The sequence below is a fragment of the Scyliorhinus canicula genome, chromosome 8, assembly GCF_902713615.1.
Source record: "Scyliorhinus canicula chromosome 8, sScyCan1.1, whole genome shotgun sequence".
Classification (NCBI taxonomy): Eukaryota; Metazoa; Chordata; class Chondrichthyes; order Carcharhiniformes; family Scyliorhinidae; genus Scyliorhinus; species Scyliorhinus canicula.
Window position 1 is genome coordinate 169,021,789 of NC_052153.1, and position 19,612 is coordinate 169,041,400.

Sequence of the window (19,612 nt, forward strand, 5' to 3'; positions counted from 1 at the left end):
CCAAATGGCCTCCTTCTGTGTTGTAACTTTTCTATGGTTCTATGAGGGTTTCTGCCTCCACCACCCTTTTGAGCAGTGAGTTCCAGACTTCCACCACCCTCTGGATGAAAAGGTTTTCCCTCACATCCCCTCTAAACCTCCTGCCCCTTACCATAAATCTATGCACCCTGGTCATTGATCCCTTCACCAAGGGGAAATGTTTCTTGCTGTCTACTCTATTTATGCCCCTCATAATTTTATACATCTCAATCATGTCCGCCCTCAGTCTCCTCTGCTCCAAGTAAACCAACCCTTGTCTATCCGACCTCTCTTCATTGCTAAAACTTTCCAGCCCAAGCAACATCTGGTAAATCACCTCTGCACGCTTCCCACTGCTATCATGTCCCTCCTATAATATGGATTCCAGAACTGAACACAATACTCCAGTTGTGGCCGAACCAACATTTTATACAGTTCCAGCATAACCTCCCTGCTCTTAAACTCTATGCCGCGGCTAGCAAAGGCTGTTGTGTTATGCATCTTCATGCAGCATAAGCTGCTTCCTTGATGTATGCTCTGACAAAGGAAGGTTCAGGCTTGGAGATAGGTTTATCACATTGATTGCACAGTTAACAATTCTCCTACTTGAGTTCGACTCTCCTGCTAATCTTGATACAGTATCTCAGTCTAACGAACCAGTCTGCTCTAAGCCATGCGGTGGGTGTGATGCTTCTGATCTGCCCCTGTGCTTCTCTCTAACTGTCGGCTGTGGAAAAGAGAAAGAGCATGTGTGCCCTGTCCTTTTATATGGGTTGCCCCTTTGTGGTAGTGTCACCTCTGGATGTCTTGGCTGCCCATTGGTCATGTTCTATTCTATGTGTTCATTAGCTGTATGTCTGCATGTCATGATGTCTCTGGTGCTCCGTCTAGTGTTGACTTAGTCTTAGTGTATTTACATTAACCCTTTGTGTATTTACAGTGATGCATATCACCACAAAGGCAAGTATACCATATGACTTCTTAACCACCGTATCCACCTGCTCTGCTCCCTTACCGGATCTGGGTACTTGCACACAAAGTTCCCTCTGATTCTTGGTAGTCCCCAGGATCCTGCCGTATATTGTGTATCCCCTTGCCTTGTTTGGCCTGCCCGAGTGCATCACCTCACAATTATCTGGATTGAATTCCAATTTCCACTCATCAGCCCAACTGACCAGCCCGTCAATATCGTCCCGTAATCTAAGGCTCCGCCTCACTATTTACCACTTCACCAATTATCGTATCATCCGTGAACTTACTGAACAACCCTCTTACATTCATGTTGAAATCGTAAGACGGTGCTCCTTCAGAAACTTAAGCGGGAGAATCCGGTTAAGAAGGTTGTGCACTGCTGGTCCAAGGCAACAGAAGAGCTCCTACGCTTGGAGTCAGTGGATTGGTCCATATTTAAGAACTCAGCAACCAACCTAAACAAGTATGCCACCACCGTCACAGACTTCATCAGCAAGTGTATAGAAGACTGCGTGCCAAAGAAAGTAGTACGTACATTCCCCAACCGGAAACCATGGCTTACCCGTGGGATTGATTCCCTACTGAAGGCCAAGTCTGAGACGTTCAAGACAGGCAATCCTGACTTACCCAAGAAGTCAATATATGGCCTTCGCATCAGGGATACCAAGAGACAATATCAGATTAAGCGAGAGACCCACACTAACGTCACGGACTTTCGGCGGTTGTGGCAAGGTTTAAACAACATAATGCGCTACAAAGTGTAGTCAAGTTGCATCTCCAGCTGCAGTGCTCTCCTCCCCGATGAACTCAATGCTTTCAGTGCTCAGTTTGAGCAGGAAACCGTCAAACCATTGGCAACTGCCCCAGCAGCCCCGGACACACCCATACCCACCATCACAGCTTCCGAATTCAGATTGGCCTCCTTGAAAGTGAACCCTTGGAAGGTGATGGGTCTTGACGGGGCCTCTGGTCGTGCAGTCAGATCCTGTGGGAACAGCTGGCAGGTGTGATCGTGGACATCTTCAACCTCTCCCTACTCCGTTCCGAGTTTCCCACCTGCTTCAAGAAGACCACCATCATACCGGTGCCAAAGAAGAATCAGTCTTATAACACCAGGTTAAAGTCCAACAGGTTTGTTTGGAATCACTAGCCTTCGGACCGTAGCTCCTTCAGCACGTGTGTGATTGTCCCTCTTATAATATGGATATAATATAATATGGATAATGTGGCCAAATTCTCCTCCAACTCGATTTTCAAATTTGCTGATGACACCACCGTAGTGGGTCGGATTTCGAACAATGACGAGACAAAGTACAGGAATGAGATAGAGAATCTGGTGAACTGGTGCGACGACAATAATCTCTCCCTCAATGTCAACAAAACGAAGGAAATTGTCATCAACTTCAGGAAGAGCAGTGGAGTACATGCCCCTGTCTACATCAATGGGAATGAAGTAGAAAGGGTCGAGAGCTTCAAGTTTTTAGGTGTACAGATCAGCAACAGCCTGTCCTGGTCCCCCCATGCCTACACTATAGTTAAGAAAGCCCACCAACGACTCTACTTTCTCAGAAGACTCAGGAAATTTGGCATGTCAGCTACGACCCTCACCAACTTCTACAGATGCACCATAGAAAGCATTCTTTCTGGTTCGATCACAGCTTGGTATGGAGCATGCTCTGCTCAAGACCGCAGGAAACTACTAAAGGTTGTGAATGTAGCCCAGTCCATCATGCAAACCAGCTGGTGCCAAGTCCCTGAGGGAGACTGACGGCGGTAGTTGGGGTATGCCACGTAGGCGTACTGTGGGTTTGCATGGAGTAGCTGTACCCTCTCGACCAACGGGTCCACCTTGTGGAGCCGCATGTGCTTGCGGAGGAGAATGGGCCCTGGAGCTGCCACCCACATTGGGAGGGAAACCCCGGAGGTGGACGTTCTGGGGGAGGCAAGGAGACGTTCATGGGGGGTTACATTAGTCGCAGTGCAAAGCAGTGATCGGATGGAGTGGAGGGCGTCGGGGAGGATCTCCTGCCAGCGGGAGACCGGGAGATTGTTTGGACCGTAGGGCCAGCTGGACGGCCCTCCAGACCGTCCCATTCTCCCACTCCATCTGCCCGTTTCCCCGGGGGTTGTAGCTGGATATCCTGCTCAAGGCGATGCCCTTGCTGAACAGGTACTGACGCATCTCATCACTCATAAAGGAGGATCCCCGGTCACTGTGGATGTAGGCGTGGAAACCAAACAGAGCGAAGCTGGTGTTGAGGACTTTGACGACTGTGGCAGACGTCATATCGGGGCATGGGACGGCGAAGGGAAATCTGGAGTATTCGTCGACTATGTCAAGGAAGTACTTGTTTCGGTTGGTGGAGGGGAGGGGCCCTTTGAAATCCACGCTAAGGCGTTCAAAGGGGCGATAGGCCTTCACTTGATGCTTGCGGTCTGGCGGGTAGAAGTGCGGTTTGCACTCCGCGCAGACCTGGCAGTCTCTGGTGATAGCCCAGACCTCCTCAATGGAGTAGGGCAGATTGCGGGCCTTCATGTAATGAAAGAACCGGGTGACCCCTGGGTGACAGAGAGCACCGTGTAGGGTCCAGAGTCGGTCCACTTGTGCGCTGGCACATGTACCTCGGGATAGGGCATTGGGGGGCTGGTTGAGCTTACCGAGGCAATACAAAATCTCGTAATTGTAGGTGGAGAGCTCTATCCTACACCTCAAGATTTTATCATTTTTGATCTTGCCCCGCTGTGTGTTATTGAACATGAAGGCAACCGACCGTTGGTCAGTGAGGAGAATGAATCTCCTGCCAGCCAGGTAATGCCTCCAATGCCGGACAGCTTCTACGATGACTTGGGCCTCCTTCTCGATGGAGGAGTACCGAATTTCGGGGGCATGGAGGGTGCGGGAAAAGAATGCCACGGGCCTGCCTGCCTGGTTGAGGGTGGCAGCCAGAGCAACGTCTGATGCATCGCTCTTTACTTGGAAGGGGAGAGTCTCATCGACCGCATGCATCGCAGCCTTGGCGATGTCGGCCTTGATACGTTTGAAGGCCTGGTGAGCCTCGTCCGTCAGGGGGAAAGTGGTGGAGTGAATGAGTCGGCGGGCCTTGTCCGCATAGTTAGGAACCCACTGGGCGTAGCATGAGAATAACCCCAGGCATCGTTTGAGGGTCTTGGGGCAATGGGGGAGGGGGAGTTCCATGAGGGGGCGCATGCGATTGGGGTTGGGCCCTAGATCTCCATCTTGCACCACATAGCTGAGGATGGCTAAGCGGTTGGTGCTAAACACGCACTTCTCCTTGTTGTACGTAAGGTTGAGGAGTTTGGTAGTGTGGAGGAATTTGGAAAGCTTAGCGTCGTGGTCCTGCTGGTCATGGCCGCAGATGGTGAAGTTATCTAGGTACGGAAAGGTGGCCCGCAGTCCGTACCGGTCAACCATTCGGTCCATCTCCCGTTGGAAGACCGAGAGCTCATTAGTGACGCCAAAGGGTACCCTAAGGAAGTGATAAAGGCGGCCGTCCGCTTCAAACGCAGTGTACAGGCAGTCCGCCTTGCGATTGGGGAGCTGGTGGCAGGCAGGTTTCAGGTCCACTGTCGAGAAGACCCGGTACTGTGCAATCTGATTGACCATATTAGATATGTGTGGGAGGGGGTACGCGTCGAGCTGCGTGTACCGATTGATGGTCTGACTGTTCTCAACGACCATCCTGTTTTTCTCCCCAGTTTTCACAACTTCCACTTGGGCTCTCCAGGGGCTGTTGCTGGCCTCAATGATGCCTTCTCGCAGCAGCCACTGGACCTCAGACCTGATGAAGGTCCTGTCCTGGGCACTGTACCGTCTGTTCCTGGTGGTGACGGGTTTGCAGTCCAGGGTGAGGTTTGCAAACAGAGAAGGCAGGTCGACCTTAAGGGTCGTGAGACCGCATACAGTAAGGGATGGTGGGGGCCCGCCGAATTTCAGAGTGAGACTTTGGAGGTTGCACTGGAAGTCCAGGCCGAGTAGCAAGGCAGCACAGAGGTTGGGGAGGATGTAGAGCCGGAACTCGCTGAACACTATGCCCTGGATGGTGAGGGTGGCTGTGCAGTACTCCCGGATCGCCATGGAGTGGGTTCCGGAGGCCAGGAAGATACGTTGTGTGATGGGGTGTACCGTGAGGGAACAGCGCCTTACCGTATCGGGGTGGATGAAGCTCTCTGTGCTCCCGGAGTTAAGAAGGCATGATGTCTTATGCCCATCGCCCTTTACTGTCGTCAATGTGGTTGCGAGGTTGTACAGCAGGAACTGGTCGATCGTGATGGAGACGAGCTGTAGCTGGCGTTGGAAGGCCCCTGGCTGGTTGGCGGAAGTTGCAGGCAATGAGCGGCCCGCTGAGGTGCCCGACGAGCAGGGGTCCTGAGGCGGGGAAGATGGCGGCGCCCACAGGGCTCATGTGGCGGGTGGCGTTAAAGATGGCGACGCCCACGGGCCACATGAGGCCTGATGGGGGGAAGATGGCGGCGCCCACGGGCCGCACGTATCCTGAGGCAAGCAAGATGGTGGCGCCCACGGGCCGCACATGTTCTGAGGCGAGGAAAATGGCGGCGCCCACAGGCTGCACGTGGGTTGCGGGGGCGAAAATGGTGGCGCCCACGGGTCGCACGTGGGGGTTGCAGGAACAATGGGCCTGGTTACAGCGGCGATCGAGCGGGCCTGGCACACAGCAGCGAAATGTCCTTTCTTCCCGCAGGCCTTGCAGAGTGTACTCCGCGCCGGGCAGCACTGCCGGGGGTGCTTTGTCTGTCCGCAGAAGTAGCACTTGGGTCCCCTCGGGTTGGCTGGCTGCCGCTTGAGACTGGCGGATGGCACTCAGCATAATCAAAGACCATTCCCACCTGGAATATTCACTCTTCCAATTTCTTCCATCGGACAGTAGGCACAAAAGTCTGAGTACACGCTCTAACAGATTCATAAACAGCTTCTTCCCCGCTCTTACCAGACTGCTGAATGTCCCTCTTATGGACTGATCTGATCTCTACATGCATGTTCTCTACCGATTAGTACTACACTCCTGTATGCTTCACCCGATGCCTGTGTCTATCTATACATTGTTCATTTATGTGTGCCCTATGTTTTTTTTTTATGTATGGAATGATCTGGGCAGCACAGTAGCACAGTGGTTAGCATTGCTGCCTCACGGCGCCGAGGTCCCAGGTTCTGAGTCACTGTCGGTGTGGAGTTTGCACATTCTCCCCATGTTTGCGTGGGTTTCGCCCCCACAACCCAAAGATATGCAGAGTAGGTGGATTGGCCACGCTTATTTGAAAATGAAAATGAAATGAAAATCGCTTATTGTCACAAGTAGGCTTCAAATGAAGTTAGTGTGAAAAGCCCCTAGTCACCACATTCCGGCGCCTGTTCGGGGAGGCTGGTACGGGAATTGAACCGTGCTGCTGGCCTGCCTTGGTCTGCTTTCAAAGCCAGCTATTTAGCCCAGTGTGCTAAACCAGCCCCTTTACTTGCCCTTTAATTGGAAAAAAAAGAATTGGATAACTTCATTAAAAAAAAATCTGGAATGATCTGTCTGAACTGTACACAGAACAATGCTTTTCACTGTACCTTGGTATCTGTGACAATAAACTAATCCAAATCTATATAGTGGGGCTGGTTTAGCACAGGGCTAAAGAGCTGGCTTTTACAGCAGACCAAGGCAGGCCAGCAGCACAATTTCCGTACCAGCCTCGCCGAACAGGTGCAGGAATGTGGCGACTAGGGGCTTTTCACAGTAACTTCATTTGAAGCCTACTCGTGACAATAAGCAATTTTCATTTTCATATAAACCACAATGAGCAAGGGCCCCAACACTGATCCCTGCAGGACCCCACTGGACACAGGCGTCCAATTGGAAAAACACCCCTCGACCATCACCCTCTGCTTCCTGCCACTCAGCCAATTCTGGGTCCAATTTGCCAAATTTCCTTGAATCCCAAACATTGTTGCTGCAGAGTCTGGAAAGCGGCCGGTCAACCAGGTAGTCAGCAGTTCTCCGAGGCGGGTCACCTTCCTGGGTGAGAAGCAATCGATGTTCATCTTAAATTGGCTGCGGGGGGGGGGGGGGGCGGAGTTAGTGGGGATGTATTCCCCACTGACTACATGGACGGTGGGGGCTGAGAACCCCCGTCTGCAAAATTCAAGCCATGGTGATCAATGTGACCCAATGGCTGAGAATTTCCTCAAAGCCTCACCCCGTCAGCCAGACTTCTGGTAAAAATTACCGCCACAGAGCTGCAATAGTTCCCAGGAACTTCTCAGCTAAAACTAAAAATTCTATTTTAGTGTCTTTCTGTTGTGTTACCGCGCCTTGAAACTTTGTGGAAGATTTATTTTTTTTAAAACATAGTAGATCTTAATTGATTCCTCACTTACCAAGATAAACAAAATACGGGGAGATTATGCTGCCAACTCTGGATGCCATGGAACATATTCCGATCCCCATGTTCCTCACCACAGTCGGATACAGTTCAGCGGAGAAGACATAGACAATGGCAAAGGATATTGTAATGCCTGCTTTTCCAACCATCACCAACACTGTTGTCAGAATTTGAAGAGCTGCGAAAAGCAAATTAAGTCGCATTTAATACGTGCGGAAAGGTATTTCAGAATGATGCAAGTGCACCTTACTTGTTTGTTTGTTCATTTCCAAGCAGGATGTTTACTTATGGCATAATTCCCAAATCCCTGCTGTCGCAGAGTGTTTTATTTCCTTGAAAGTCTGCAATATTGGAGACAATCTGTGTGACTGCCAACGCTACATTTATCCTGAAGACCAAAAATTATATCCCTTCCTCTTTTCACTATCTGTTGTGCTCAAACAAACAGCACTTAAGTGGCAGCTTGAGCAAATGCCCCATGAGGGCCGTGCCTCTGATTTAGCAGGTACGTTAAAGTAGGCAAAATCAAACAAAATATCAGGGGCTGGATTCTCTGATTTTCAGGCTATGTCAGGAGGATCCGTGGCGTTTTACGTGGGAAAAATCGGTACCGCCCCAGCACTAATCCTCCGACCACTAAGGGGCCATCAGCCGCGCCACGTTAAACGCCTATCCTCCACAACAAAAACGGCCGGAGAATTGCCGAGTCCGTGGGCGCACATTCGTACAGCACCGACCTGCAGTGGTCGCGCCGTACAACATGGCTCTGGCCGTACGTGGACCCAACCTGCCAGATACTGCCCCCGTGGACACACCCTCGCCATCCCCCACCAGTCCCCCCCAGCCCTCGACGAAGCCCCCCTGGCTAGCAGTATGGCTCCCACCCGAATGCGGCGGCGCTGGACGCAGTCCGCGGCCACCAGGCCGGGTTCCCAACCGCTAAGACCATGAGTCAACCGTGCAGTTGGGCACTCAGCCCATTGGCGGTGGAGCATCGGGGGAAGGCCTTCGGGTGACGTCCTGAGGCCATCCCAACGGCATCCAGCGGGTGCCGCGATGTCACCATTTTGGTGGGGGCAGCATATGCAAAAACAGGTGCCGAGCCCGATTCCATCGTAAAAAGAGATTCTCTGCCCAATTAGCGATTACGAAATCAGCTTGGGGGAATGGAAAATCCCACCTCTGATGTTAGAAGCAGAGGAAATAATAACCCAAACAAACAGAGAAAAAGAAAAACATTCAGTTGTTCCTTACTCTTAGGGATATGAGCCTAAAGATCTGATGGGAACTTGAGATGGGAACTGAGAAGGTGACCCTTGTAGCCACTGTAGCCACCTAAAATGGACGCTGAGCTGCAAAGTAAGCCAAGCGCTAAGACTGCAGGGAAAAAGGCAGTTTAGCCAAAACAGCAGTCTGCAAAGAGAGCATTTTGCATTCTGCAAGTAGCAGAAACCAGTTTGGGCTCAGGTGAGAAGACCTTAGTTAGGTGCAAATGGCAAAACGCTTTGCATACTAATAAGGCAATCAGACCTGAACACCCACACAATAGAAACATTTGACTCTGAATGGACACATTTGAACCAAGGCCCAGACATCGAGGCACCAGAAACCTCCAAACAAAAGGGCATAAGAAACGCCCCCCCCATCACGGAGACCCCCTCGCATTGGGGAATTCAAACAGTATCGATGAGGAATTGACCCAATAGATAACCAAAGGTAAAGCCCGCCCAAGAAGAGGGAAGGACATTGGGGACCCCTATAAATATAGACCCCCACACATGGTCCTGTCTGTTGTTTCGTGCTCCGGCCCTGACCAAGACCTTGAACCTGTATCCTGACTCCAGCCGTTGAGCACCAGCCGCCGAACCGTAAGTGCCAGTACGACGCTCGCTACGCGAACCAAGCCCGCTAGACCCCCAGTGACCAGCACGCTTTCTGAAGGTTGCAGACCAAGACCGGGACGAAGGCCTCGCTCCCTGACCTTGCCTGTTCCTGTGTAGTTAAGTATTCTGTTTGCTTAGTCTAGTCATAGCTTAGTCCCTTAGTGTGTGCATGCGTATTTATTATAATTGTATAATAAATATTGATCGTTTGGAACTTACTAATCGGTGTATCGTTTTATTACTTTGAACTTGACCTTGGAATATATGTGAGTTGTCTATATGGCAACTGGCGACTCCTGAGCTGAAAAATACATAAGACAGAGCCTAGTGGTGTTAAGCACACGGCCTTTAACACAGGTAAGTTAATACACCCCAATAAACGCGTTTTGCGCCCATAGCAAAACGTGCAACACCCTCCTGATGTCAGCACTATGAGAGTTGGACGGGTTTAACTCCGCCCCTTGACTGTATTGTCCCAGTCTGTCTCGTGTCCAAAATCAGCAGAAAGCAGTGACTCACTGGTTCATGGTAGCACAACATCTGGGACTGAAGAAAAAGCCTCCCAGTGCTCAGGTACACCATGGGGAAGGAGGGTCTCATGATCACTTGGTCCGGGAGCGATCTAAACATTCCTAATTGTGTGGTCTGGTGATTTGCTCCTGCTCCTCCTGGTCCCTCAAGGAAAGTTAAAATAATTTCTTTTAAGTTTGATTTTTGGGTCTGGACTTGGCACGTCTTGCTGCTGGATGGATCTGGCAAGAGAGTCACAAACACTCCCCTACCTCGGCCTATGTTTAAAATTGCAGCAGACTCCAAAGCCTGAATGGCATATTTAAAGAGGATCCTGGAGGTGTCAAGCAAGAGTCCTTCCCACTTGCTTAGAAGAGAATGTTAAAATCAAACACAGCTGGGAATGGTAGATCAGCAGGTAAATCCAGCTGCCAATTTTACCCACCTCACTGACCTGATTTCCGCAGGGTATGAATTTGCCTCTGATAAGGAAGGTACTTTAAGATTATTGTTCACCAAGCATCTCCAGGAGACTTCAAGTACTTAAGAATCCACAAGTAGCCCCAGAACAAACCCCACTGCCTGCTTCATTGTGCTATCTCTCTGCCTGGGCACCCAGAGCACCAACGTAGAAGAAACTGAGGTGGGAAGCCAAGACTGTCTATGTTCCTCAACTCTGGTACTTAACCTGGGACTGCACCTCCTCCAGGCACTGACCCAGTTTAATCAGAGCAGCTAATGTGGGACTTGGTGCTTCACCGTGCATCTTATTTCAAGCTGCTGTGCCTGAGAACTGAGCGCTCCCCAGCCACAGTAAAAATGAAATTCTCTGCTAACTTTAGCCATTAATGAGTATGAATGATAAAGAATCCTTTTCTGGGTATGAGTTAGTTTTGTGAGGACCATGAAGAATGTAGCACAGGTTTGTTGCGTCAAACAGAAAGCAACTTTACCGACAAGGATATGTACACTGGGCAAGTCGTTCACTTCTGGTTCCCTCTCTAGCCAGTACCACACTGCGCAGCGCTATTTATACAGCTGTGCTGCTAATAATTGCCCCCATCTTACTTGGGGGAGCTCATATTCCTCGAGTAGCATGGAGCAATTAATTATCCCTTGCCAATACGATCCGGGCAGGTTATAACAGATAGTAAGAAAAGTGAGCAGTTTGGCTAGCTCAGGTGGCTGGACGGCTGGGTCATGATGTGTAGCAGCGCCAACAGTACATGTGTGGTGACCCTCAGGTTAAATCACCACCAGTCAGCTCGCAAAAGAGGAGAGTAGCCTGTGGTCTGGGACGATGGTGATATTTGGGAAGTAAAGTAGAAATAAAGGCCATAATCTTTAAGTTAAAGTCAGCTGTGATTCTATGGGACAAGGGAGCATAGGTATAAATTGAATGAAAGGTAACCTCAAACATAAAATATATTTTGGATGTTTTCTCAAGTAGGTTGAGTGGATGTAAAAGCTCTGGCATCATACAAAAGACAAATCGATAACTTTGGAAGGGTGAGCTTGTTATTCCTTGTGATAGTCATGACCATGATGAGCACGGACTGGGGTCAGAACCTTGGGGTTATCCTGGACTGATTCTCCAGCATCACATTGGGTGGTGAACTTCTTATCATCATGCCGTTAAGAGAGCTCCTATTTGTTATTCTTTACTTGAAACTAGTTTTAAAAAGCGGATAAAAAATGTCACCAGGCAAAAGAAGCAGATAACCATCAGTATTTCAAAAAATGCGAAGTGGGAGAGTTCTCCAAAGCTCTTACATGAAGGAAGAAATTGAATGAAGAGTAGAATAGAACCACCGAGAATCAACATGGAAGCAGTTGAAAGTCGTCGAGGTGCATGGTTCACCATCCACCACGCCATTGTATATGCTACAATTTCACTGGCTGCAGAAATGAAGCAGTTGAGGTAGGGGTCACCATACATGTTGGGAGTGCCCAAGGTTAAAACAAAGTACCCAATGGAGGTAGTCATCCTACAATGAAACAGAAAAGAAACAGTTTTTCAACCTTTTGTAAAAGATTGTCTAGATACAGTCAGCAAGCTAATGGTAGACATTCAGATGATGACTCACACCTATATGATGCCTTTAACATTGTGAAAACGTCCTGCAGTTCTTCACTGTGAAGAAGATTGGACACTTCAGGTCTAGGAGAAGGTTTGAAGAGTTGACCAAAAATACAGTCAAGGGGGCGAATTTTCAAAGGATTTTGCAAGCTGGGTACAGAAGTAGGAAGATGGAGAAGCGTGGAAGAGAATTTGAAAACGCATGTTGATCAAAACTTTGCCATTAATGATGGATGAGCACAGAATGGGTATAATATAGATTTTGGGTAATAGGGTGGATCATAATAGAAGAGAAGAGATATTACACCTCTCTCCTGAATTTATTTCATTGGTATGACCCACAATATGTCAAAATAATAAGAATGAGGGGAAACCAGAAAGGAAGAACTTGCATTTATACCGCACCTTTCATAAGCTCAGAACTGCCCAAAGCATCTTACAGCCAATCAAACCCTTCTGAAATTAGGAAATGCAGCAGTGAACTGGTGCAGGGAAGGGCCCCGCAAACAAAAAATTAAATAAAAGAAAAGGACATCTGTATTACGTGAGGGTTGAGGGATAAATGGTATACTAGGAATATTGGAAACATTCAGCTTGAAGGTGACATAGATAGGTTTTAATCAGCGGTGGGGAGCAGGTAGCTGCAGACATTTTTTGTCCACAAATTATAAGGGGGAAATTGGTCTATATGGTAGCAACGCAAAACTGGCTCACAACGAATCAACGAGTCATAACAAATTTTCACTGTGCTAATTTTGCTCCACTGCAGGTCATAGAGTGCTAGTTCAAACTCTTCTCCGACACTCGTTTCCCAGTCCCACTGTCAGTTTTACACAAGTCAATGGAAAATAAGAATTTGCTTGGGGAACACTCAGCTGCCGATCCTCTTTAACCCACTGTATGCTGCTAATGTGGACCAATTTCACCCCGTACCAGTCTAGAGATGGCCTTAATGGAAGGTTTGTAGCCCAGCCCAAACACAAGTAAAGTCCTGAGGCTATGCACAGTCAGGTTCAGCCTCAACAAATATCCAGGTAGCAAAGTAGAATTGGAGGATGAGGGTGTGGCAAACCACGTGATTGTATTGTCTGGTCTGTACTGTATCATACATGCCTGGTCTTGTCCAGGTTGGCCCCGCCTGTGGCTCCTCCCATCGGGGCTTCTGTATAAAAGTTGCAAGTCTCCACCTCCAGCTCGGGACCAGAGGCTGGAGGATTGCTGTTTTAAAGCCTCAGTTAACTTTATCAACTCATTGTATATTATTGATGGTGTATCAATAAAATACACTAAACTTCTAAGATGGATGCTTCACTGAGGATGAACTTCTCACTCAAGCCCGATCGCCTGGAACTGGACCCACAAGCAGCTGATGCTACAGACACTTTTGAACACTGGCTAAGCTGCTTCGAGGCCTACCTCACGTCCTTCAACGAGGACTTCACGGACCTCCAGAAGAAGCAGGTCCTCCATGCACGGGTGAACCCAAAAGTCTTTCTCCTCATCAGGGATGCCCTCTCGTACGCGGAGGCAACAACGCTGCTAAAAGGACATTATGTCAAATCCGTCAACCAAGTATATGCTAGGCATCTCCTTGCCACGAGACGCCAATGCCCTGGTGAATCACTTGCAGAATTCCTACCTGCCTTGCGCATGCTCTGTGGTTGCCGGGCGATATCGGCTACCCAGCACATGGAGCTGCTGATCAGGGATGCCTATGTTGCGGGCATGCACTCGAACTATATCCGCCAGCGTTTATTAGAAGGGGAGATACTAGGCCTCCCAGAGACAGTCCAGCTCTCCAACACACTGGAGGTGGCCTCCCAGAACATGGGGGCCAACACCTCCGACCGCACGGCACCCTCCTGGGCCATCAGCCAATCCGGGCGCGACGTAAGCCTGCACCACACACCAGACCACCAACACCGGAGGCCTGAGGTGCTACTTCTGCGGCCAGAATAATCAACCCCGACATTGCTGCCCAGCACAGAACATGACTTGTAACGGCTGTGGGAAGAAGGGCCACTTCGCAAAAGCCTGCCAGGCCCGACACCCCCTAAATCTTCTAGGCTCAGCAGCGCTGCCTGCTGCCTGTCGGGGCCACCCCCAGTTGCCGCGCCACCCGCCATGTGCGACCCATGGGCGTCGCCATCTTAATCTCAGACGACACATGTGACCCACGGGGGCCACCGTCTTGGACACCATCTTGCACGTCGCCCGCTGGAATCCTCAGCTGCCTCCCGGAACCCAGCTCGCCTGACCGCACGCTGGCCGCTACTATCACCGACCGGCCTACCGACCGGCCTTCTGACACTTGCCTCAGTCACACTGGACCAGTCCCAGCCGCACCACCTCGCAAAGTCCATGATGACCGTCCAGACCAACGGGCACGAGATGGCCTGCCTTTTCGACTCTGGGAGCACAGACAGCTTCATACAGCCAGATACGATAAGGCATTTCCCTGGCTTCCGGATCCCACACAGTAGAAATCCAGGGGTACAGTGTTGCAACCCTCACTGTGCAAGTTGTAGAGTACACCAACGTTAGGCTCTACGTCCTCCCCACCTCTGTGCTGCCCTTTTACTGGAGCTCAACTTCCAATGCCACCTCCAGGGGCTTTTCACAGTAACTTCATTGAAGTCTACTCGTGACAATAAGCGATTTTCATTTTCATTTCATTTTTCAGAGTCTTACCTAGAAGTTCAACGGACCCCTGCCCCCCCCCCCCCCTCACCGTGTGTAACCTTGTGACCCTTAAGGTCGCCCCACCCTCCCTCCTCACTAACCTCACCCCGCACTGTAAGCCTGTCGCTACCAGAAGCAGACGATACAGTGCCCAGGGCAGGGCCTTCATCTAGCGACTCCTGCAAGAAGGGATTACTGAGAGAGCCCAAGTGGTGGTCGTCAAGACTGGGGAGAAGCACCGGATGGTCATCAATTACCGGCAGACCATCAACAGGTACACACAGCTCGATGTGTACCCCCTCCCCCGCATATCTGACATGGTCAATGAGATTGCGCAGTCTCGAGTCTTCTCTACAGTCGACTTGAAGTCTGCGTACCACCAGCTCCCCATCTGCCTGGAGGACCGCCAATACACTGCCTTTGAGGCAGATGGCCGCCTCTATCACTACCTCAGGGTTCCCTTCGGCGTCACTAACGGGGTCTCGGTCTTCCAAAGGGAAATGGACGGAATGGTGACCAGTACGGGCTGCGGGCCACGCTCCCGTACCGGGACAACGTCACCATCTGCGGCCGTGACCAGCAGGACCATGATGAGAACCTCCAACGCTTCCTCCACACTGCGAAACCCCTGAACCTCACTTATAATAGAGAGAAATGCGTCTTTCGCACGACACACCTGGCCATCCTTGGTTACGTCGTGGAACACAAACTTTTAGGGCCCGACCGCATGCACCCCCTCCTGGAACTTCCACTGCCCCAAGGCCCTGAAGAGATGCCTGAGGTTCTTCTCCTACTATGCCAGTGCGTCCCCAACTATGCAGACAAGGACCGCCCACTGATCAAATCTACCTCTTTTTCCCTCACAGCTGAGGCCCTACTGGCTTTCAACAGTATTAAAGCAGACATTGCCAAAGTCTTGATGCATGCTGTGGATGAGTGTCCATCCCGTTTCATTTAAGAATTCAATCATGTTTGTGGTTTGCCTTGAAGGATTGATGGATCTGGTAAATGCATTGCTCCAATATGCTTTCAGTGAGTTGGACAGAAGCCAGCACGGCTGCTAAAGTATCCCTAACAATTTTTGGCTTTACTTTTTTTGGCAGAGTTGCCAGTTTCTCTGGCACTTATGGAAGTCCACTTGCAGAAAGTCTCTTCAGAGATTTGAAATTCTTCCCAGCAACACAATGCCCGGTTGCTTATTTTCCGGAGTTGTGCTGTGGCTCCGACTCGATGTTTCTTCATTCTGTTTGCCCACTCTCCCTTCAGAATGATGTCAGAAACTTGGAACAATGCAGAGGTGAGCCAAGGAAGAATATTTTCATGAGTTGACTTTGCACGATCTAACAAGCCGACAGCAATAGTTACTGGCAGACTTCAGTAAAGAGTGAAAATTCAAGAATTTTATTTCTTAGTTTAGAATAAACTTAGAAATAAAAAAAAGTACACTTACCAGATTCTGGAACACTCAGAACATGGTGCTTTCATCGTCTAAATCATAGAATCATAGAAACAATACAGCACAGAAGGAGGCCATTCAGCCCATCTTGTCCATGTCAGCTCCAGGACACCCAGGTGACCTTTCGTATCCCACCTTCCTGCACCCATCCCATAGCCCTGTAGCTTAGAGCACTTAAGATGCAAATCCAGGTACCTTTTAAAAGATTTAGGGTCTCTGCCTCCACCACCAACACACTCAATGAATTCCAGACTCCCATTACCCTCTGCATAAAAAAGTCCTTCCTCATGTCACCTCTACACCTTCTGCCAGTTATCTGGAATCTATGTAAAGTTCTGAATAGACTGTGATGAACCATCAATCGAACGTGAGACGAGTTGTTGTACAAAAGTTAGGCTTTAATAAGCTAGAAGTTAGCCCTGCAGTCGACTACAGTAAATGGACGACCGCCGGGCGTTCTGGGTATTTATACCTCGCTCTGGAGGTGGGGTTAACTCAGCCTCTCGACCAATCGGGGAGCCGTCACATGTCTGGTCTCAACCAATCGGTCGAGAGGCACATGGCCGACCAGGGCCAATGGTAAGCCAGTGTTCTGCACCAATGGCAGACAGCTATGCAAATCATACCACCTCAGACTGTATACCTGAAAGACTGACTACCTTGACAACTTGATTGAGTGAAGACATTTTTGAGGCAGTTATTGTGCAGATTATAGAACTGCCTCACCAATGGCTGCTTCTTTTTTAACATTGCAAGCTACCACACATTGATCCATAAGTCATAATACAAAATCCATAATATCCATGTATCCATAATACAAAATCGTATGGTGTTTTGCCAAGCTTCCGCATCTTTAAACTTCATACTGATTTTTAAGATTGTACTGCTTCAATTCTACCTCAATTCTGCCAAGTCTTTAATGACGCTCTGTCAGGACAACAAGCTAGTACAGTGCTGCGCCAACTCTTTAAAAAAGCAGCCCTGTCCGCCCATTTGTTCTCTGCGATTTTTTTTCTCCCGCACGTATTTATCCAATTCCCTTTTGAAGGCTACAGTTGAATCTGTATCCAGCCAATCAGACGGTGCAGTCCAAATGGCAGATGGAGTTTCATTTGGATAAATACTGTAGTGATCCTTGCCTGTGTGTGTACAGAAGGGGCTGGTGGGAAATGAAAGTACCACCAGGGGGCAGCGCGGGGACATATAAGAGGAACGCCGAAGGCCCGCCCTCGCCCACTTGAACCGGAGGGTTAAGGAGGCAGGACGTGGAAGTGAACTCAGGGCTGCAAGTCTTTTGGGCCTAGTTGCAGAACATTGAAGAGCAGCATATTCTCAAGTGCAATTCTGTAAATTATTGTGGAGCACAATAAACCATCCTTTAATTTAAAGACGACTTCGAGCATTCTTTCAAGAAGCATAACAATACGAGGTGATGCATTTTGGTAGACCAAATCAGGGTAGGACCTACTCAGTTAATGGTAGGGAATTGGGGAGAGTTACAGAACAAATACATCGTGGGGTACAGGTTCATAGCTCCTTGAATGTGGACAGGGAGGTGAAGAAGGCATTCAGCTTGCTAGGTTTTATTGGTCAGAATAATGAATACAGGAGTTGGGACGTCTTGTTGAAGTTGTACAAAACATTGGTAATGCCACACATGGAATACTGTGCTCAGTTCTGCTCACTCTATTAAAGAAAGGATATTGTTAAACTAGAAAGAGTGCAGAAAAGATTTACGAGGATGCTACCAGGACTTGATGGTCTGAGTTATAAGGAGATGCTGGATAGGTTGGGACTTTTTTCCCTGGAGCGTGGGAGGCTTAGGGGTGATCTTATAGAGGTCTATAGAATAATGAGGAGCATCAACATCTTTTACCAAAGGCAGAGGAGTCTAGAACTAGAGGGCATAGGTATAAGATGAGAGGGGAGCGATACAAAAGAGACCAGAGGGGAAATTTCTTACCCAGAGGGTGGTGAGTATCTGGAACGGGCTGCCAGAGGCAGTGGGAGAGGCGGGTACAATTTTGTCCTTTAAAAAGCAGTTAGACAGTTTCATGGGCAGGGTGGGTACAGCGGGATATGGGCCAAATGTGGGCAAGTGGGACTAGCTTAGTGATAGAAACTGGGCGGCATGGACAAGCTGGGCCGAAGGACCTGTTTCCATGCTGTAAACATCTATGACTATATGACTAAATACATGCCATTCGTTGTGCAGGTGGTTCATTCCTGTCACCTCTGAGTACTTGTACTTTGACCTGTGCTGTCATTTTGTTTCGTAAAGCACAGCTTTTGTTAATTGATGCAATACTTCACTAAAATCATGCAAACAATCCACTTCCAAGGAAATTAGGTCCCTTTCTGCCTTTTCAGACGTGTTTTGTTTTGCTTTTTATGGCAAGAGGTGAATGAGTCAAATAAGCTTAAGCATTTATTGTCAAGGGTGGCCAGCTTGCATCATTTCAGCAGAATGTGGGTTAACATTCTGACAGCAGTAAGACTCTCAGTTTGCAACATCAATGGCGCCTCAGTGTGTGTCATTAAAGTGTCTCTACACAGAAAATCTCAATATATATTTTGCTAAATAACTGCAACCATACATATGACAAACTGACACAATTTTGAATGTGAATTATTCTGGTGAGACCTCTTCGTGTCTCTACTCACCATACCAGGAAAGACAGAATTGTGATATTCCGTATATTTGAAGTTCTAACCAAATCCAAGAAACCATGTGAATGGGTTTGCCCAACTGTGGAATGCAGAAGCTAAAAGAAAGCATTAAAAAAATATTTTTCAATGCTTGGCACAGTAGACATGATCCTTGATTGCAGGCACCACATTTTAAATAAAACATCTCCTTTGTCACAAACAGTATTGGAAGTATTGCATTGAGCTCAATTGACAGCACTATGCCCGACGTATATCAAAGTTTGTAAGGCGTGTGGAATATTAGGGTACATAATGATTCCTTAATCTACTGAAGTCATAGCACTTTATAGAAACATAGAATAGTTACAGCAGAGGTTGGGTGTCAATCGGGCCTGTGCCAGCTCTCTGCAAGACAGAATCAACTGGTCCAATTCCCGCAGCCAAAATATTGTCTATTTTCAAGGAGTTAGCACAGTAAGAAGTTTCACAACACCAAGTTAAAGTCCAACAGGTTTATTTGAAATCACAAGCTTTCGGAGCGCTGATCCTTCATCTCAGAGGGAAAACTCTGCACTGGTTGTAGTCATACCTGGCACAAAGGAAGATGGTTGTGGCGGTTTGAGGTTAATCATCTCAGCGCCAGGGCATCAGTGCAGGAGTTCCTCAGGGCAGTGTCCTAGGCCAACCATCTTCAGCTGCTTCACAAATGACCTCCCTTCCATCATAAAGTCAGAAGTGGGGACCTTCGCAGAAAACTGCACAATGTTCAGCACCATTCGCAGCTCCTCAGATAATGAAGCAGCCCACGGGGTGGCACGGTGGCACAGTAGTTAGCACTGCTGCCTCACAGCCCCAGGGACTCAGGTTCAATTCCGGCCTTGGGTGACTGTCTGTGTTGGGTTTGCACTTCCTCCCTGTGTCTGCATGGGTTTCCTCCAGGTGCTCTGGTTTCCTCCCACA

General features: G+C 48.9%; 1 protein-coding gene across 7 annotated transcripts in view; it reads right to left on the reverse strand.

Moving 5' to 3' along the window:
* Window positions 1-19,612, reverse strand: part of LOC119970687 (solute carrier family 22 member 5-like) — a 193,479-nt gene that overhangs the window by 41,998 nt on the left and 131,869 nt on the right. For all 7 annotated transcript variants that reach the window (XR_005461660.1, XR_005461659.1, XM_038805705.1 and 4 more), the window contains 3 exons: window positions 18,668-18,768; window positions 11,559-11,773; window positions 7,388-7,570 (listed from right to left, as the gene is read on the reverse strand). Coding sequence is in view for 5 of the 7 variants with exons in the window: in XM_038805705.1 (XP_038661633.1) it covers window positions 7,388-7,570; window positions 11,559-11,773; window positions 18,668-18,768 (499 nt within the window). In the remaining 2 variants the exon portion in view is untranslated. The remainder of the gene's footprint in view (window positions 1-7,387; window positions 7,571-11,558; window positions 11,774-18,667; window positions 18,769-19,612) is intronic.